The sequence below is a fragment of the Diabrotica undecimpunctata genome, chromosome 7, assembly GCF_040954645.1.
Source record: "Diabrotica undecimpunctata isolate CICGRU chromosome 7, icDiaUnde3, whole genome shotgun sequence".
Classification (NCBI taxonomy): Eukaryota; Metazoa; Arthropoda; class Insecta; order Coleoptera; family Chrysomelidae; genus Diabrotica; species Diabrotica undecimpunctata.
Genome location: NC_092809.1, coordinates 102,141,524 through 102,164,118, shown reverse-complemented (window position 1 = coordinate 102,164,118; position 22,595 = coordinate 102,141,524). Strand labels below are relative to the sequence as shown.

At 33.5% G+C, this 22,595-nt stretch overlaps 1 protein-coding gene across 2 annotated transcripts in view; it reads left to right on the top strand.

The window, feature by feature from the left end:
- Positions 1–22,595, top strand: part of LOC140445657 (uncharacterized) — a 104,799-nt gene that overhangs the window by 4,161 nt on the left and 78,043 nt on the right. Inside the window, exons 3-4 of one of the 2 annotated variants that reach the window (XM_072537895.1) lie at positions 1,422–1,718; positions 13,594–13,826. In XM_072537895.1, coding sequence (XP_072393996.1) covers positions 1,422–1,718; positions 13,594–13,826 — 530 coding nt within the window. Of the gene's footprint in view, positions 1–1,421; positions 1,719–13,590; positions 13,827–22,595 lie in introns of both variants that reach the window. The other variant, XM_072537894.1, reaches the window with a different exon arrangement.

Below are 22,595 nucleotides of genomic sequence, written 5' to 3'. Positions count from 1 at the left end.
ATAGATGTCATATATGCCTCCGTCCATTCCTTTTTGAGCTGTTCTCCATTTATGGCTTTCTGAAATATCCATTGTATCATCCGGTGTAATTTTTTTTTATCCGTATTTTTAGCTATAAGCTCAGGTGACATGCCACCAGGTCCCGGTGCTTTCTTATTTTTGATTGCTTTTATGGCCGTTCTCATTTCCCTATCTGTTATTTCTATTTCTTGTTGTGAGGATCTGCTTCGCCTTCGCCTGTTTTCTTTTCCAATGAATTGTGGTCTTTGTTCTGTTAATAGTTCCTTGTAATAGTCCTTTCATTCTTTGTCCTGTATATTTCCCAATTTAATTTTCTCTTTTGAGTTTTGTTTCAATCCTCTCAGTACTTTTCATGGCTCCGAAGTCCTTGTACCTCCTATGTATGTTTCAATATTTAAGCAGGTTCTTTCCCATTCTTCATTCTTTTGTTGTGTTATTTGTTTTTTCACTTCTTTATCTTTTCTCTATATTCTTTATAAACTTAATCGTTGTTTGTAGTCATCCATTTTCTGTATATTTGCTTTTTTTCTTCAATTATTCTTTTTGTTGGTTCATTTATTTCATAATAGTGCTGTTTATTTGTTATATGTTCTTTTTCTCCAAGGGCTTCGAATGCTGCTTGCTTTATACTCGCCTTTATATGCTCGTATATTTCTTCGATGTTGCCGTACTTAAATTCTATTAATTTTTGGTCTAGACGTTGTTGGTATAGTTTTCTTATTGATTGTTCTTGGAGTAGTTCTATATTGTATTGTTTTTCTCTTATAGTGTTCAACGGTTCTTCTTTAGAGGGGGTCTTGTTATGTTTCCAATTAATGCCCATTTTGCTGTCAATAGTCTATGGTCCGTTCCACATTCTGCTCCTCTTCTGACTCGCACATCTTTAAAAATACTCACCAGTATAAATTTCAATACTATTTATATCACTATTTGATATTTTGAAGTCTTACTAGTTGAACACTACAAAAGATTTTTCAAAATAAGTCGAAAAAGTCCTACAAACTCTCCTAAAATGCAACCGGTGAACTATAATATAACCTAAGAAAACTAAGCACAAAAATAATCACCCTTCACCACCAAACGGTTATAAATTTCTAATGTTATGATAAACAGTTACCTTCCAATATCTACTCTGTAACCTATATTGGGAAAACAACTAATGTTTTTTTTTTCTATCAGAAGACGAAATATGTAGCAGTGTCTCGCGTATTACATAAAATACGGTGGGCATTAATGGGTTAAGTAATGCAAATTTGATTTGCTTGAATGCGATGTTTTTGTTCTTCTAAACAGGAATATAATGTACCTACCATATAATATTCAAACTACACCAAATAATAATCAAACTTTAACTTTAAAATTATCATAAATGTTATGCAGTAATTTTAATTATTTTCTAGTTAAAGAATGTAATACCCAAGAGACACCCACAGACAATTTACCTAAAGAAGAAAATAAAAGACAAACTGAAAAGCTAGAAACATTGAACATCAAATTATCTGAATGCAACAATTTAATTTTGCTACTAAAGAATGAATTAAAATTAGCTAAGAAAATTATTCAACAAGAAACAGGCGAAAATTTTGAAGTTCTTCAAAAGCTAAACAACTCAAACGGTTGGAGAGGGCGAGCTCAACACATTATAGATCTGCAACAGAAAAATTCAGAGTTAAAAGAAAAGTTAAAAACTTCTCAAGGTATTATAATGTTATATTAAAATACTATTAGTAATTACAATTGAATTAAATTAAATTAAAAATTAATAAACATAAAACAGGTCGGGTCGGGTGCAGCATTTCTGTGATTCTCTTTCTTAGTTTAGCGGCGATGCTTTCGCAGAAATTAGATGCCAACAGTGATGAATATAAAACCCAAATCTTGGAGAAATTACAAGAAAGAACAACGAGAAACAACTTCATCTTGCGAGAAAGGAAAAATTTTATTCTGTGAAAAAAAAATATCGTTGTCGTTAAAAGCAATCGAAACCCAAGCCATAACCATAGACTTCCAAAAAAATTTACCTACCCCTAATGTGACCTCAAAAGATGTCCACTATAAACGACAACTTAATTTTATAAGCTTTAATGTACATGTATTGGCCGATTTTACCTCTGTTTTTTATACTTATGACGAATAGGTAGCAAAAAGGGGGCTGACGATGTGTGTTCGATGATTCATCACTTTTTGTATAACGTACTGTCATTGTTCCAGAAATGAACATATTGTTTTTAATATATAAAATAAAAATGTAATTCTTTATACTTTTCTTAGTGTAGAATAAGTAAAATAGTCAGTTTATCAAGTTTGTTCGCGACACCCTGGCGTCTTAGCCCCTTAAATATTTTTTCACACCTAAATAAAAGGGGAGTAATCTTCACTTTTACGCATCAAGTAGTGTTTTATCAGTTCGTTCTCACACACCGCCCTTGAGGCATTACATTTTTAAACACTCTCAGTTCATGTATAAAATATTTCTCTACGCCGAAATCGGGCATTTTTCTCATACATACGGTTTTCTCTTTCGCGTGTTATAAAGAAAGAATTTTTTGACATTGTATAGTACGCTACGGCCGTGTTGGGCCTCTCTACTCTAAAAATATTTAATTATAAATCGATAAACTTAAAGTGATTTTATTTCTCTGGAGCTATATTTGCTCATATTAAGAATCCTTATCCTTCAACGGTCTCTGAAGAACCAAACCTATGGAGATACATCCATTCAAAAGTCCTTTGAAGTAAGGCTTGGAATCAAAAGATTTCCAACTCTCGAGTGTAGGTAGCCAAGTTATAAGGCTCCCTCACAGTCATCTCAGGTTCGAAATTTGATAATATTTTGCGGTTCTTGTGGAGGGCAAAATAAAAATTACAGTTTTTCGGTTCCTTCATTATCTAGTTCAGACAGAAGAACGGTTTGAGTTTGTGAAAATAATTTTTCCCACCAGAGGACATTTCTATCTAGAGTGCTATCGGGAGTGCTATGTGCGGGATATGAGTTTAATTAATGACAAAGCTTATACGTAAACTCCGGATGATTGGAGAGAAGTCATCCGCAATAGCAGAGCGAAATCGAAACCGTTCCAAGTGGTGGACTGTGGGAAAGATATCAAATTTCTGAATTGGACTAAGTATTTCTCCAACAAATATCACAAGAAATGCCCAATGCCGACGAGACCTATTTGAGTGTTGGAAATCAGGAAAAATAGCCCTCAATTTATTTTTCACAACAAGCTCGCTGTTTGAATGCAAAGTTAAACGAAACCTGAAAAGAAATTTAAGGAAAGCTCATAATATCACAACTCCGGAAGTTACTAGCCACAATCATCCCGAAGCTTTTTACAACGGCCCACTTCCGGTCAAAGCTGCTGAGTTATAAGATCTTCTTCACTTGACCAAATATTTGGAAAATGTAAACTCTAGAAAGTTGTACACTAATTTACAAGGTACGGAACAGAAGTTAAGTTCGGAGGAAGAAACATTTTGTGACGCAGAGGCTTGAAGGTACTGAGGAAGAACGTTCATCGTCCATGCCATCACACTCTTGATTTTTCCTCGGTAAACGTGTCAACACACCACTGAAAAAATTTACCGATTTATACGGTTGAGTTAAAACAATTTGTTTTTTGAGTTAAAACAATTTGTTTTAATTTGAAACATTAAATTTCTATTTCCATGAAAACTGTATTTGTGGACTTAGATTGTTTTTCCCCTGACTCCTCAATTATTAAACGTATAACAGGTTGTAATAAAATACAAGAAATTTGTGTTTCATTGATTAAAGTAAAGCCTTTGATACAATAAACTAAAAGAATGTGTAGCAGATTGTATTTGAAATAGGAGCACCACATCATCTGATACTACTGATACAAAATCTGTATAATATCAAATGTGCCAGTTTTAAAGTAAATGGAGAACTAACTGAATCTTTCAAGGTCATCCAGGGATGTGAAACAAGGCTGTAAACAAGTCCCAATATACAGGGTGGTATTAATAACTACGTGGTATAGCAAACATACAATTTTTTAAATGGGACATCCTATATCTTTTTTCACATTTATATTCCTCTCATAATTCTTGGTCTTATAATATTGGGCTTTGCATTACTATACAGAGTATTTAACAAGTTATGACCATTTTTATTTCGAGATCCCTATGATATCAACACCGTGTATATAAAGAAGTAATGCATAAACAATTATTTATTTTCTATAATAAGGTAAACAATATATTGTAGTTTTTAAATTAGGTTTAATTGAAATCATTGACTAAAGTTTGTATAAAGGGTGAACTACAAAACAAAATTACGATTTTCTCAATTTTTTTAAAAAAAGTTCTAGAAAATTTTCAAAATTTTTCAGAAATTTTTCATTTTTATATGGAATTCCCTACACCTAAACTCATTATTTTCCGAGATAATTTTAGTTTTCTTCAAATTTCGGGAATACATTCAATTTTTGTAAGTAGAAATAAGTATTAAGTATTGAGTGATAATATAGCAAAATTATTTTTATTCAATAAGTAACTAACAAAAAATATAAACCATAATAATATGTAATGAATGTAACAATTAATGTGATATTAAGGAAATAAATCTAAAAATGTTCAAAATGTCCACCCAACGTCTTACAAGTTTGTAACTGATATTCCAATGACTGAGCCACATTTCTTAACATTTGTAAGTCAATTTTATTAAAAGCTTCTCTTATTCTATTTTTCATATTATCTGGCGTTGTTGGAGTCTTCTGGTATACAAGGTCTTTTATATAACCCCACATGAAAAAATCAATTTTGGAGAATTCCGGTGATCGCGGTGGCCAAACAGTTGATCCTGCCCTACCTATTCACCTGACAGGTAAATTATTATTTAGATGATTGTGAATATAAGCAGTGTGGTGGACTGGACTAAAGTTTGACAACCACATTCGACAACCACATTTGTTGTCGAATATTAAGCGGTACATTTTGCAGTAGTATTGGCAAATGATTATTTAGAAAATCCAGATATATGGCACCACTCACACGACCGTAAAAAAATGTGGGCCAATCACATAATCGCCAACAATACCACACCAGACATTTATAGACCACCTAGTTTGACTATGAGTGTTAACAAAATAGGGATTGCTTAATGTAATGCTTGCTGACAAAAAGCTAATCTGCGTTGATAATCATCGACTGTCAATTCTCGATGTAACTGTATGCGGTAAGGATGCAGTTTATGTTTATGAAGGATTTTTGCCGCCGAAGTTTGACTAATGTCATGTTGACGTGAAATTTCACGATTGCTGATGTGGGGATCTTCAGTAGTAGCTATCAGTAGCTGCTCAATAGCTTTGGTTCGCTCATTTTTTTTTTTTTTTTTTTTTTGGTATACAACTGACCCAGTGCGAACAAAACAATCCATTAATTTTTTAAAAGCTCTTTTGTTTGAATTCCTCCGTTCAGGATATCGCTCGTGATATATTCTGGATGCAAGTAAGCAATTTCTCGAACTTTCTCCTAATACTCAGATCATATATGTTAACTCTTCTACAGAAAAATTCATTTTTAACAATAAAGACAAGCCACACAGACCGATTAAAAGAGTAATAACATGAAAACCGTCATTTTCAAAGCCTACCGTTTACGGTTAAATAATATGAAAACTGTCATTTTTTCCGGCCTACTATTTTACCTTTGTAACTGACACAAATGGCCTTTTACTTATTAATAACTAACATAACATAATAATAACATAAGAATGTTTTATTAAAAATTCCTGGCTTAGATTACTGTTGATATAACAATCTAAAAATTGATACATCAATTGTATATTGTGATCCGGCCCTGAATGTCAGGCATTAAAGTCGACTTAATTTTAAGCTCCACAACTTTTATAGTTTTTAATAAAAAAAGTATAAATTTAAATAATTAAAAGTGATATATCAAAGAAGTTTACAGTGATTTGTTAAGTGCCGTAAGTACTTCTTTCCAGTTAATCATAGTTTGATTAGAAATATCACTTTTAAGCATCAATAACATATTCTCATCAATAATTGTAGTTACAAATTAACCAAAAAACTAGTTGTACTCTTATCGTTATTCAGCTAATTTGGTAATTACCAGCCGATCAACTAGTTTTAAAATAAACAGAGTCGGACTTTATTTGATTTAAGCTATATATATAAAATAAAGTCCTGTTAAAATCGCATATAGAGGATTCATCATGTCCGTAACATCAGATGGAAGTTCCAACGTAATTAACTCTGTACCACAACATACCAACACAGTTAAATCCTACTCAAAAGTTCTAAGCCAACATACATATCCTAGTCCTGAACAAGCGATTGTTTTCTCTTCAAAGGATGGATTACGCCTACAGGACTACCCCATACCACTAGGAGCACTTATACAGCCCAAAAACATCTTATTTTCTTCAAGGGTCTCCAATAATCGAGTATGCATGTATCTAGCGAGCAAAGAAATTGTGGATAACTTTATGCAGGTATATGATGGTATAATACTAATAAATGGTGAACCAGTTCAAGCTAGAAAATATATTACTCCAGCGGATAGGTTAGTTCTATCGAATGTATGCCCCTCAATTCCCCATGATATTATTATTCACGAATTAGAAAACCTAGGTCTCAAGCCAGTGTCATCAATGACCATTCTTCGTATTAGCTCTACCTTACCGGAATTCAATCATATTTACAGTTTTAGAAGACAAGTTTTTATCAACCCTGTTATAAATCCTTTACCAGAATCTTTTTTGATTAATTACGATAACAAATCCTATCGAATTTTCTTATCGCAAGATAATCAGTTATGCTTTAACTGCAAACAGCAAGGACATAATGCTAATAATTGTAAAAATCCCACAAACTCTCAACAAACACCCACACCTCAAACTATTTCAACATCGTTAAATACTCCTTCACAAATGGACACCATACAAAAACTTCCCAATCAGCAATCTACTTCCTTAACAAACAGTACAAATCCTGAACATGTCGAACCAAAAGCATCCTCAGTTACCAATACCATTACACCTCCAGAAAATAACAGCGCTATATCACTAGATATTACTCAACAGACAAGCCGTAAGCGTGACGTAGATGAAATTCTATCACCTTCACCAACATATACACCAGCTCTGTCAGAAAAAGATAAACAAACAGAAATAAATTTTAGGAAACCTACACAAAAACCCAACAAAAAACCCAAGAAAAGTTCTGATACTGACCTAAAAACAATAATAAATGAACATTCACCACCATATATCCTTAATCACGACCAATTTATAGATCTGTTAGAAAACGCACCAGGTTCTCCAAATATTATCACCACTATAACTAATTATACACATGATTTTACTGGATTACTAGCAATGATTAGTAACTTATATGCTCACATAACAGATAGATCTCTTAAAATCAAATGCACCAAACTTAGAAAAAAAATCACAAAACACCTAAATGATGAACTTTCTTCTACCGACAACGAAAATGACATTTTACTTGACACAGACCCAGAGTCTTAATAAAATTAAAACTTTTTTATAACTAGAAAGTAAAAATGGCGTCGTTTAATTCAATTATTCAGTGGAATATAAACGGATACTATAATAACTTACCGATGTTAAAAATTCTACAATCAGAGTATCTACCAGATATTATTTGTCTTCAAGAAACGAATCTTAAGAGCAACCAAGAATCTTGTTTACATAATTATCAAAGTTTTTCAAAAAATAGAGTAAACCAAAGAATAGCAAGCGGTGGAGTGACAATTCTTGTAAATAACAAATTAACCGCAAGTAGGTTACCCCTACAATCACATTTAGAAGCTGTAGCTATTTCTCTAGAAGGCACCACAAAAATAAATATTTGCAATATTACTTACCCCCAGGACAACCAATTGATAAACAGGACCTTTTTAACCTCGTGAGACAAATACCTTCTCCGCGTATTTTAACAGGTGATTTTAATGCTTACAACAGTATTTGGGGCTCTACATATGACGACAAAAGGGGACTTTTATTGAAGAATTAATAGATCAGTATAACTTATCACTGTTGAATGATGGACGCCCTACAAGATTCAATATACAAACAGGCGAATCAACGCCCTTGGACTTAACGATAGCGGATAATAACTTCTCTGCATTAATGACATGGAACAGATTAGACTACACTTATAACAGTGACCATTACCCAATAATAATCACCAATAACTTGCTCAAGCCCAAAAATGGAAAGCACGCCCCTAGGTGGAGAACGAAGGAAGCAAATTGGACATTATTTGAAGATATTATAGAAAAACATGTCACAAACTGTAAAATATCCAACAGTATTGACACAGACATCGAAACCTTCTTCAGTATCATATTAAAAGCAGCCGAGGAAACCATTAAGAAAACTGCACCTATTACAAAACATAAACCAGTCCCTTGGTGGAATGAACAATGTAAGACATCGATCGAAGCTTCCAAAAAAGCCTTTAACAAATACAAAAGACATAAAACACTTAACAATAAAATAGAATTTCAAAAACTTAAAGCTAAGGCTCAGTTAGTAGTAAAAACTTCAAAAAGAAATTCGTGGGCTCAATTTGTGTCCAGTATAAACAGTAGGACCCCTATGTCTGAAATGTGGAAGAATGTCAAAAAAATATCTGGAATACCGGCTTATAACAAAATCACTCAACTAAAGAAAGATAATCAAATAATCACAGATGACCTAGAAATAGAAGAAGAATTTGCTAATACGTATAAAAATAGATCTAATACAAGCAATTATAATAATAATTTTATCAACTTTAAACAGAACGAAGAATGCAATGTAATTATACCGTTTGTAGATGACACAGATGCTTTAAACACCAAATTTAGTATAAATGAATACAAAGATGCATTAAACTCATTTAAAGAGACTAGTGAGGGTCCAGATAACATCCCAATGGTTTTTCTTAAACATTTACCTGAGAATGCACACAATCATCTTCTTAATATATTTAATATTATTTGGACAGAACAGAAATTTCCAACAGCATGGAGAGATTCTATTATAATACCTATATTAAAACCAAAATGCTCCAAAACAGATCCTGAGTCTTATAGACCAATTGCGCTAACATGTACTGCATGCAAACTGTTAGAAAAAATGGCCAACCGTCGTCTCCTCTGGACACTTGAAGATCGAAATATTATTATTCCTGAACAAAGTGGTTTCCGACAAAATAGATCAACTCTAGACAATATTATAGACCTAGAAAGCAGTGTACATGAAGCCTTCTCCCTTAATCAAAAATGTATTGGAATATTCTTCGATATTGAAAGAGCCTTTGATACAGCTTGGCGCCACCGTATCATCAGATTACTGTACGATTTAGAAATCAAAGGACATTGCCTTGCATTTATAAAAAACTTTTTATATAAAAGATATATCCAAGTTAGAGTAAATGGTAATTTGTCGTCAAAAGTGGAATTGGAAAATGGAATTCCTCAGGGATCTGTTATAAGTCCTACGCTATTTTTAATTGCCATAAATGATGTTCTACGAAATTTAAAACTTCCACTTAAAGGCCGCTTATATGCTGACGATCTCGTAATATTTGGTTAAAGCAAAAACTTAAACAACCTCTCACAACTTGCACAGAGTTTCTTGTTAGATATTGACAAATGGTCAAAGGAAACTGGATTTATCTTTTCAACAACTAAAACTAAATATATAGTATTTTCTAAAAACAAAGTCAGTACACCAATCTCATTATATCTATACAACCAATCACTACAACAAAAAGATTCGCTAAAATTGCTAGGAGTTACTTTTGACAGAAAGTTGAATTGGAAAGAACATATCAATAATCTAGCATGTAAATGTTACAGAAGATTAAATTTACTAAAAATTCTAGCACACAAGAATTGGGGTTCAGACAGGAGTACATTGCTAATTATATACAGAACTATTATACGATCACAGCTAGACTACGCGGCTATAGCTTACGACTCAGCATCGAAATCAGTACTTAAAAAGCTCGATACTATTCATAACACAGCACTCAGAATATGCCTGGGAGCCTTTTGTACAACACCGATTGAAAGTTTACTTTGCGAAGCAAATGAATTGTCGTTAAATGATAGAAGAGCTTACCTTAGTCTAACATATGCAACAAAAATTAAGGATAATGCAAAAAATCCTGTCTATAGAAATACTTTTACTGATAATTACCCAAACCTTAATGCAAATCACCGTTCTAATAAACCTTTCTATAAAAGAATAAAAGACCATTTGCATCTGTTTGATATTGTCATACCTGAATGTCTTCCATACACATATGATCATAATCCACCTTGGATTCAAAACATACCATCATATAACTTTGAACTTACGTCATTTGATAAAAACTCCACTAATCCTGATCTAATTATTTCCCATTTTAGAAAAATCATTAGTCGTTATAAAAATCATACCCAGATATACACTGATGGTTCAAAATCATCCGAAGGTGTGGGAGCGTCTGTAGTAACTCCAGAGAAGGTCCTTAAATTCAAACTATCTAATGTTAGTACTATCTATACAGCTGAACTGTATGCTCTCTATCGCGCCATAGAACTAATCAATCTGACAACAAACTCCAAATATATTATCTTAACAGACTCACTTAGTGCCATACAAAGCATCCGACAACTGTATCCAAAAAACCCGCTTTAAAAAAAAATTAAAACAGTCCTTCTTCAGGCTTATATCAATCATAATGAGATAAATTTCATCTGGATCCCATCCCATATAGGAATAAAAGGCAATGAAACTGCTGACCATAGTGCGAAAGACGCGATAGTGAGTGACGTTTCCGAGATCGTAAACACATCAGTATCAACGGATATAAAAGCTTATATAAAAAAATCAATCTTAAGTGCGTGGAAAAATAAATGGAATGTGTCGAATTCAAAATTAAAACAAGTGAAACCCAGCATAGAGGCATGGAATGTGTTACCTAAGTCAAGAAGCCAAGAAATAATAATAACGCGCCTCAGACTCGGACATACTAGGTTAACGCATGATTACTTAATTAAAAAGTGCGAACCGCCGCGATGTGAAACGTGTAATACGACACTAACAATAATGCACCTACTATCTGAATGTCCCCTCTACAATCAACAACGAAGCAATAACAAGATACCAGGAACACTTATAGAAGCTCTAGGTGCAGACTGTAACTTTAACAATACTCTGAATTTCTTGAAAGACATTAATAAGTACCACAATATTTAATAAACCAAATTGTAATGAAGTAATTGTACCTAATGTAATCCACTAATTTTTCGCTAATGGCCATTTGGTCGATGCGATTTTCTAAATAAAAAAAAAAAAAAATTGTATATTGTTTTGCTTTCTGTTTTGTGTGAGTTATTTATTGAATAAAAATAATCTTGTTATATTATTATACAAAACATATTATCTTGTAGGAATTTTACGAATCTTGTATTTCATTAAGGAAATATAATATTTCCATAATATCACATTTATTGATACATTCATTGCATATTGTTATGGTTTATATTTTTTGTTAGTTACTTATTGGATAAAAATAATTTTGTTATATTATCACTCAATACTTAATACTTACTTCTATGTACTTACAAAAATTGAATGTATTTCCGAAATTTGAAGAAAACTATTAATATCTCGGAAAGTAATGAGTTTAGGTATAGGGAATGCTATATAAAAATGAAAGAGTATCATAAATAAAATATTTCTAAAAAATAAAATATAGTGTGATCCATTTAAAAAAATTGAGAAAATCGTAATTTTGTTTTGTAGTTCACCCTGTATACAATTTTTTGTCAGTGATTTCAATTAAACTTTATTACATAAAATAAATAATTGTTTATGCATTACTTCTTTATATACATGGTGTTCATTTCATAGGGATTTCGAAATAAAAATGGTCATAACTTGTTAAATACTCTGTATAGTAATGCAAAACCCAATAATATAAGAACAAGAATTATGAGAAGAATACAAATTTGAAAAAATATATAGGGTGTCCCGTTTAAAAAATTGTATGTTTACTATTCCACGTAGTTATTAATCACCCTGTAGAATTCCACATATTTTTCAAGTATGGAAAATATCATTGCCTACATATTTTCTAAATAAGTTTCTTGGATATTCTATACCATAATAGAATTATCGACCGATGTCGCACTAAAAACTCGCCCTGTATACAACTGTTTTTAATAACTCACAAAAAATGGAAATTAAAACCTATAAGGAAAGATGGAAAAAAATCGGTACAAGACTGGGTCTTAAAATAAATAAGGAAAAATGAAGGATTATAATAAGTCGTCTATTATAAATCAACAAAATTGGTGTTGTCGACCAATGTGTGCTTCTAAGGTCCAATTATTCCTTTCAGAGAATGCACTGAAGAATTACTGCCGAGATCAGCAATTGCCAAAAACGATATGGCTAAAGTGACAAAAATCTGGAAAAGCCATTAAATAACTGTCTTGACTAAAATTAGACTCATAAGAGGCTTCGTTTTCCCGTATGTTGCCGATTTCTGCACTCGTAAGAAGAAAGCTAAAAGCTCCGTTTATGCATTCAAAATATTCTTTTCGCGATGAATGCTTAGAATCCTGCGAACCCTGCGAAGAACAAATGAGTCCAGTTTGTCGTAATCATGGCTATTCTTCTCCCAGAATGTGCGAGAATGTTAGAAGATATAGAAGAATGGAGAAAGATTAGAGATATCAACTCGTAAAGTCACAGGTTAACGACTAAGACGAAGAAGATAAGTGTGCCATGAAAAAAAAAACAGAAACATAATTAGTATAAATTCGATGTTTTATTTATTTTTAAATTAATAAGTTTACATTTAGCACAAGAATCGGTAGTATAGATACAGTTTACAATAGCTGAGAGCATATGTGTGATTTATCGAAAATTCCCTCTGTAATCTTTCAGGGATTTGTCTCTTCCCCTAAAACTACGTCTAGTTAAATGCTACATTTTTCCGATCTTACTGTATGGTGTGGAGGCCTGGACGCTGACGGAGATGCTCACGAGAAAACTAGAAGCATTCGAAATGTGGGTGTACCGACGCATTCTTCGTATATCCTGGACCGAACATGTCACCAACATAGAGGTAATCCAAAGAATCGGAAAGGAGAAAGAAATCGTGAATACAATTAAACAAAGAAATCTTGAATATCTAGGCCACATATTGAGATACGATAAGTACCGTCTACTGTAATTGATTGTCCAGGGAAAAATAGACAGTAAGCGAGGGCCAGGCAGGAGAAGACACTCGTGGCTCCAAAATCTGAGGAAGTGGTTCGGGCTCACATCGGTCGAACTATTCAGAAGCGCCGCAAACAAGATCAGAATTGCCATGTTAATAGCCAACGTTCGCAACGGACAGGGCACTTGAAGAAGAAGAAGAAGAATCTTTCTGGGTTATTCATTCTGAATAAATGTTAAAAAGACAGTGTACTTTTACATTTCTTTATTAGATTGCTTATGCTTCTAATTTACTTAAACACTTCGTTTTTTTTTTCTCTTTATTAAAAAAAATTGTCTTCTTTAAGTAGGTTCTAATCCAACAGAGTTGGTCTCTTTTGCATCTAGAAACGACACCCAATTGATTACGTTGACAAAGGAAATTGAACAGTTAAAAAGTAAAAATGAGGAACTAAAGAAAAAACATGATGCATTAAGAGCCAGATATAAAGTTGCAGACATGGATGTTACCCTACTAAAATCGAAATCAACCATGTTAAAGGAACAAGCCACTAGAGATCAGGAAGTTATTAGCTCATTACTGGTATGATTAATTTTTATTAACTATAAATACTTTGTATATAATAGTGTCCCAAAAAATTAGCAGGGCTATAACAAAGATACTAACAAGTACACTTAAATAGTGACCATTTAGAATAGAAATATGCTTTATTGTCACTGAAAATTATACAATTTTATGAACAAAGCTTAAAAAAGTCAGAAAAATAACAATAACAATTTAAAATTTACTGAAATTAGATAAATTGTCGAATTGCGAATTGTATAATAAAACATTACGAACTAATATGTTTAAGTTGCTGCATGTGATACCCAAATATATATTAAAATACTATAGTTACTTTGTTCATAAAGATACTGCAATTTCTTAGTAATTCGTTAAGAAACTCTTCTACTGAAAAATATGCTCTTTCAGATAGGCTTTTGTCATTTTACGGAACTTGGGGAAAGATGTTGCAGTTTTAAGTTGTAAAGGGATATGATTGTATAATTTTTTTGGCGAATATATAGAATATATAGATTTCTTTACCAACTCAGTGGACGGGATCGGTAAATAAACATCAAAGGATGAATTCCTGGTGGAGTAGTCATGATTAGGTCTTGCTGGAACAGTTTCTAAAATATGTAAAGAGGGAAGCGCTAAATTGCCGTGATTTTTTAAGTAGTTTCTGCAATGTGTTATTCTACTGAGGCCAAAAAAAAACCGTATTGTTTTTTTTTTTTTTCTAATTTAACAATAACATCAGATTGGGCAGCTGTACTAGAACCCCCAAAAAGGAAGACTTCATCGAAGATGAGACTTGGACTAAGAAAAATATGTTATTTTGGAAGATGCTAAATTGATTTCCTTCGAAATAGATCTTATTGCATAACAGGCTAAGGCTAGTTTCTTACTTAACAAATCGATATGAAGGGGCCATTTAAGGTTGCTGTCTATAAAAATACCAAGAAATTTTACAGAATCAACGATACTGATCTGGCTATTATTAAGAAGCAAGGGTTGAAGAGTTCCTTTATAGGATAATGCTACTGTCCTATCCACTTTAAAAGAGAGTAAATTAGAGTCGGACCAGGTTTTTATTTTAAGTAGATCAGAAATTATAGTTGCATAAAGAGTTGCAATATTAGAGTTCCTCCAGGTGATACTGGTATCATTAGCAAAAAGAAAAATTTGTCCACTGATTTTTAAGTTAGTGATGTCATTTATAAAGATAGGGAAAAGTAGAGTACCCAATACTGAACCTTGTGGTACTTCACATACAATGCTTTTGTGACTAGAGTCAGTATCATTTGCTCTAACTAGTTGTTTCCTATTTCCCAAGTAAGATTGGAACCAATTCAAAGAAATATCTCGAATTCCGTAAAAAATTAAATTTTTTATCAAAATGTGATTTACACAATCAAAAGCTTTGGCAGAGTCACAAAAAACAGTGGCAGTGTAAAGATAATTGTTCAGTGCTTGGTATACCTCATGTAGTACATAAAACATAGCATCACTGGTACATTTATTAGATAAAAAGCCGAACTGACTTTGTAATAAAATGTTGTTTTTAGCGAGAAAGGACATAAGTCGGGCTTTTATAACTCTCTCAATAATTTTGGATAGAACCGGTAGTAAGATAGATCTATAGTTGCAGACATTCGATTTTTCATCACCCTTATAAATATAAATAATAATGGCTGTCTTTAGGCACTCTGGAAATATAGCTTTTTCAAAGGAATCATTAATTAGTGAGACCAGGACTTCCATCACCTTTTTTGGGAGATTTAAGAAAAATTTTATGGTCCATTTTTGAATTGGTGAGATAGGAAACGGGATCTTGTGGCAAAATAGTTGATGTTATATTTTTACATGTTAAGCCAATGATGGTATCACAGAATATAGACGCTTAGCTTATAAGCGTCTATATTCTTTGATGGTATTAACAGGGTTGCTGAAGAAATTAGAAAAACTTTCCGCTTGTCAATGATTTAATTTTGAGTGTAAAAAAATTTTTGTTAATGCGCCATTAAGAGTTCAACTGTATAAAGACAGGCTTCCTAGTACACCACTTCCCCGACAACCATTGGTGAAAAAATGGGAAAACTGGTTAGAGGCTGTATTTTTTCGCAGATCATTTTAAAAAGTAAAATTTTTGAGTTTTATGATGACAATAATCTAGCAATTTCTTGTGCTCAACGAACATTTAAAAATAAAATCCATAGTGTGTTTTGTTAAATTTTTTCTGCAAATTATTGATAAAATAAATTTTTGTGCATATTATTGACGTGCATATTTGGAACCTGTCACATCCGGACTTCCCCATACCCGGATGGTGGGCTGAATAAATTTTTAGAACTGTGCGACGGACGAAAGAAGATATGAATGGATCCGCGCCTAGTTCTCTACGCATGGGTGTATGTTTTGCGGGGTCTGTGATCTTAAGTTGACTCTTTTGACTTTCTTCCGCCCTTTCTATACGTCCCAACTGTCGGTCTGTGTTTGCTCTCAGTCTTTGTTTGCTTTTGAGTAGTGACAGTTATTGGCGTGAAATTTTTTATATTCATACCTGCTTGACATTGTGATCGTTGTTTGTCCACTGTTTTCGTAGTGATATGGCCGAGAAAAGGAAAAAAATGTTGTAACAATAAAAGAAAAGTTTCGTGCGTTGAAGAGGCTAGATTCTGGTAAAACGGCTAAGAAGATTGTTGTTGAGATGGAAGTAGGGACTAGTAGTAGTGACTGGAAAAAATCTAGAAACAAAATTGAAAAATGGTGCTCATCGCAGGCTTCAATAACTGGGGTAAGAAACTGAAAATTATGAAAAAAGCCCCCAACAACTATATCAGTGAGTGTTTGTATCTTTGGTTCAAGCAAATGAAGGACGCAGAGATTACCAATGTCAGGGCCTATGTTAAAAGAAAAAACTTTACACTTCAACAAAGAAATAGGAGGTGATAATGATTTCAAGGCACGTGAAGGATGGTTGGAGAGTTGGAAAAATCAGTACGTTTTGCGGAAGCTACAGATATGTGGTGTGAAACTGTCTGCTAAACCAGAAGTTGTCGGAGTCTTCAAAAAGCACATCTTACTAGAAGAAGAAGGAATTACCGGAGTCCAGCTTTACAATTGTGACGAAACAGGTACCAATTATAAAATGTTGCCGACCTACACTCTGGCCTTAAAACAAGAAGACAGTGCACCAGGATTCAAGAAGAAAAAGGAAAGAGTGACAATTTTAGTCTACAGCAAAACTACAGGATCTCATAAACTCCCTCTAAGATTTATCAGAAAGTCAAAAAAACCTAGGGTGTTCAAAAACCTTAGAGACTTTTCTTCTCTGCCAGTTTGATAACGTCATCAAAAGTGTGCTTGGATGAACAGTATTCTGTTCATCCAACAGCAGCCATGCTGTTGGACAACGCACCCTCTTCTCCCAACTAAAAAGAACTAAAAGATATAAAGTGTGTTTTTTTGTCCCCAAATGGGACATCCTTTTGTCAGCTTATGGACCAAGGTAGTATAGAATCTATAAAACGTCTATAAAACGTGTCGATCTACGAAAGTTACTGACGGCGTTGATCGCTGGAATAGATGAAGGAGAAAACGTTACAGAGACTTTAAAAAAAGTGGACATGTTGGATGTAATGATGTGGGTTGCCCAAGGATGGGATGACATAAAACCAATAACAATGGTAAGGTCATGAAAGAAGCTGTTAGACCACAAAGCATATAATGAATGGACGGAAAAGAACCCAGAGGAAGGTACCGATGAAACTTCCAACGAAGAAGAGATTTCTAAACTGGTAAAGAACCTGCCGGAATGTGAAAAAATTAAGGAAGACGATGTTAACAAGAGGTTGAGTGTAAACGGAAAGAACGAATTAACAGACGGCGATATATTGAACATGGCATGCAAGAATAATGATAAAAAATCAGACAACGAAGGGGATAAAAGCACTGACAAATATTCGGTCGTACTGAGCCGCTTCGAAGCATTTAAGTCGTTCGAGGGTCTGCTGTGATACGTTCAAAGTCAAAAATATACTTGTGCAAGTGACGTGATGCTCTTAAAAAGGAAGACAGACATGGCTTCAAACAAAAACGTGTACAGTGTGGAAAGCAGCAGAAAATAACCGACTTTTTCAAAAACTGAGGTTATTCTGTGAGTAAGAACTTTGTTACAATTATATATCGATACACCAGTTCCAAAGTGTAACAAGTCAGAAATAATTAGTTACGAGAAAACAAGGAAAATCTATTCTCCAACAAGTTTGTGTCAGATAATTTTATTATTTTGTAAATATAATAACAATCAACATTTTATTAATGTTTCAAGAAATACAAGCTAAACTATGATGTTATTAAAAAAGAAATATATACATATATAATAAGTAATTTGAAGGTATTTGTCTAGTTGTTACACTTTGCAACTAAAGATTTTCCATATTTCATTGAAAGCTCAAATTAGGTCTGAGATTTGTTTGAATAAAACAAAACAAAAAAAAAACGTATGGTCCTATATTTATTAAATATACTACAAAACAACAAATGTGTTGAAAGAAATTAAGAGATTTCAATTAGATGTAACACTCCTTACAGAAACAAAAAAGAAAGGGAAAGGGACAGACGAGTTTAAAGATTTTGTTCATTTCTATAGTGGAGTAGGAAAAGACAGAAGAGCAGCAGCAGGTGTAAGTATATTGATAAAGAAAAGGCTGTCATGAAATATTAAGAACTGGGAACAAATAAACGAAAGGCTAATAAAAGTTGAGATGAAGCTAAAAGGACGTGACATAGTGGTAGTGGGCGCATATGCACCTTCTGAAGATGAAAAGGACGAAGTAAAGGATAAATTTTACGACGAATTGACGGACCTGGTAGAGAGTATTGGAACTAGGAAGGAAGTAATTCTACTAGGTGACTTAAATGCTAGAACCGGAAGAAAAATAAATAGCAAAGTGGTCGGTCCATTTGGAGAAGAAAAAATAAATAAAAACGGTGAGATATTAATAAGTTTCTGCGATCATATGAATTTAAAGATAATGAATGGATATTATCAGCACAAGGATATTCATAAATTCACGTGGATTCAGCCAACGAGGAATTTGAAATCAATAATCGATTACTGTATATGCAAAGAAAACTCCACAATAAAGGTTAATAACGTTAGAGTCCATCGAGGAGCAGAATGTGGATCTGATCACCATTTGCTTAAAGCATCACTACTATTTACATTTAAAGGAAGCCAACGACAAAATGAAAAACAAGGTTCAATGATACTGCAAGACATTTCAACAAAGAGATATAATCTACAAGGTTTTGACAATGAGCCTACCCAGTTTCTGTATCGAATGAGGTTGAATCTGAAATTGCACGATGTTTGTTACTCCTCACCAATTAATACGTACAACGAAATTATGAAAGCTTTTGACGAAGCTGCAATGGAAGCTATTGGAGAAGTGGAGAGCATAAAAAATAGAAATGAATGGTGGAATAAAGAAATAGAAGACCTTGTGGGGAAGAAGAAGAATATATATAACAAATGGCTAGCAACAAAGGACCCTTACTATCGACAACAGTACAACAGCTTAAACAAAGAAGTAAAAAAAGAGGTAAATAAAGCCAAAAATCAGATGTGGAATAAAGCCTGCGATAACGTAGAAAATTTTATGGGTACAGCAAGAAGCAAAGAAGCCTGGAAAACAATTAGAGGTAGTAGAACAGATAGAAAAGAATGCAGTAGGTTAACTCTAATAGCCCCAGAATTATGGATCGAATATTATGAACAAATGCTGACAGAAGATCGAACAGTATTCCAAGATATTGGCTACCAAAAATATGATATTTCCTACCGCGAAGAAACTGAAATAACACTAGAAGAAATTAAAAAACACGCCAACGCTATGAAAAATGGAAAGGTTTCAGGACCGGGGGGAGTACCCAATGAACTGATTAAATATGGCCCTGACAAACTATTTCAGCTATTGGCTTATACTTTTAATTTATTCTTGAGAGGAGAAGAGCTACCCCCAAAATGGAAAACTGCATATATCAGCAATCTATACAAAAATAAAGGCGACAGAAAAGATTGTAAGAACTACCGAGGGCTTAGTGTAACTAACTCAATCTGTAGAGTCTAAGGGAAGATAATTAAAAGCCGAATTGAAGATTGCTGGGAAGACGCTGAAGATCAAAGTGGCTTGTATAGACAATGTGTTCTGCCTAACACAAACAATAGAAAAGCGTTTGGAACATAATATGGAGACACACATGGTATTTATTGATCTTCAAAAAGCGTATGACAGTGTCCCTTAGCCAAGCTATGGCAGGTGCTAGAAGACAAGAATATTCCACCGATTTACATTAATGCTGTAAGGGAGTTGTACGATGATATGACGAGTGTAATAAAGATTGGACAAAAAGTGACAAAAAAGATAAAAGTGACCAAAGGACTTCGGCAAGGCTGCTGCATTGCACCTACACTCTTTAAAATTTATTTGGAGGGGGTTTGGATATTTGGAAAAGAAAATGTGAACCTATGGGTGTTAAAATTAGAGACCATACACTGTACAGCTTGCATTTTGCTGATGACCAAGTGATATTTGCAGAAGATCAAGATGATATCCACTACATGTTACGAAAAATAGATGAAGAATATACTAAGTGGGGCTTATCAATTAATCCATCAAAAACAGAGTACGTAGTAGTGGGAGGTGAAGGAAAGCACTTAGAACTAGGAAGCAAACAAATTCAAAATACTGATAGCTATAAATATCTCGGTGTAAACATTACAAACAATGGTCGGAATACAAAAGAAATAGCTACTAGAATTGGTCAAGGAAATTCAGTAATACGTCAACTGAATAGTATACTTTGGAATAACCACATCACAAAAATTAGGATATACAAAAGTATCATAGAAAGCATTGCTACATATGGTTCAGAGCTTTGGGTAATAAATAAAAATGACGCATCCAAAATAAAAGCAATGGAAATGAATTATTGGAGAAGATGTTGCCAACTCACTAGAAGAGATAGAGTAAGGAATACTGAAATCAGAGAGCGTATGGGCATAGACATTGACGTCCTGGAAACTATTGAATGCAAAAGGCTGAAATGGTATGACCATGTAGAAAGGATGAAGATCAACGATGGCCAAAGAGAATGTTACAGTGGATCCCCACCAACCGCAGTAAAAAGGGAAGACCAAGAAGATCGTGGAGACAAGAAGTAAAAGGTGCAATGGAAGATAGGGGTCTACAAGTAGATGACTGGAACGATCGCAAGCGTTGGAAGCTAGGTTGCGAGAAACGGTGGCAGCTGTAATAAACTCGTTATATATATATATATATATATATATATATATATATATATATATATATATATATATATATATAAATATATATATATATATATATATATATATATATATATATATATATATATACTACAAGACCTTAATTTATTAATCTGATGTTTTCTTCGTTTACCCTTGTGGTGGCTACAGGAAGGCCGTAATAAAAATCCCAATATGCTCTTGGGATCGACCTAGAATTGCACAAGGAAATCAAGTCTTTTTCGTTAAAGATGAAATACCCGGTGGATAGCTATAAGCAGGGTTTAGCTTAATGTTTACTCGCTGTCCTCTTGTTCTCCGATCAACATTTCATCATCATCATCATTGGTACTACAGCCCTATAAAAGAGCCTCGACCTTCCCAAGTCTATTACGCCAGTCAGTTCTATCCATTGCCAAATGTTGCCAGTTTGCTGCGCCTATTTGTCTACCATCCTCATCTACACCATCCCTCCATCTGAGTTTTGGCCTACCCCTACTTCTACTTCCCACAGGTTGTGACATAAGGATTCTTCTAGGAGGGTTGTTCTGCTGTGATCTTGCCAGATGTCCTGCCCATCTTAGTCTTCCTATTTTTATAAAGGATACTACGTCTTTGCCACCAAATATATGTTTATATCTATGATATATCTCGCAGTTGTACCTCCTTCTCCAAACACCATTTTCACAGATGCCACCGAATATTCTTCTCCCGATCAACATTTATACTTTTGAATTCTTTCTCAAAAAATGATTTTTTGTATAAAATTGTGTAGGGAGCTGATTTTTCTACTTGAACAATATGCACATCACTCCATTTAATTGTTTATCCGCTGTTATTTTTGGTATAGTTATCTATGTTTTTAACCAAAGCTGTAATTTTCACGAAATCTCGAAATTCGTTAGTAATGTAGGGTTTTCCATTTTTCTTTGCCAAATTTATTATAGGTGTTAGTTGTGATACAGTGGTCCTCCTTTCAGAGCACGTGTTTTTTCACGTTCTATAAGAGCATGCATTGTATCGCCCTGGTTCTGGGTGTGTCCTACCACAAAAAACTTATGGGTAATGCTTTCAATATGTGTATTTAGTACAATGTAGGAGTAAAGAGTCCATATAAACTTATTTTTATTTTGCCCAGGCAATTATCTGAGTAAAATACGACATGTTTTACCGTAACATGATCTCTCAAACAGTTTACCAAACAACTACCTATTTCGTTGACACCTCTACGAGTTACTCCTTCGTGCCATAAATAACAATATCCTTGTTTATTATTTATATCGTAAATTGTGAAGTTATAACATGCAAGCCTTATTTTATAAAAAAAGATCACTTCTGTCTCCGTTTGGAACAACTTGAACTACTTGCAAGTCAAAACGACATACTACAGTTGACGAAGAAGACATTTTTAAATCATTTTCTTTTTCTAATCGACTTCGGCTCTTTTTATTAATGTAAGTATCAAAGCTTTCCTG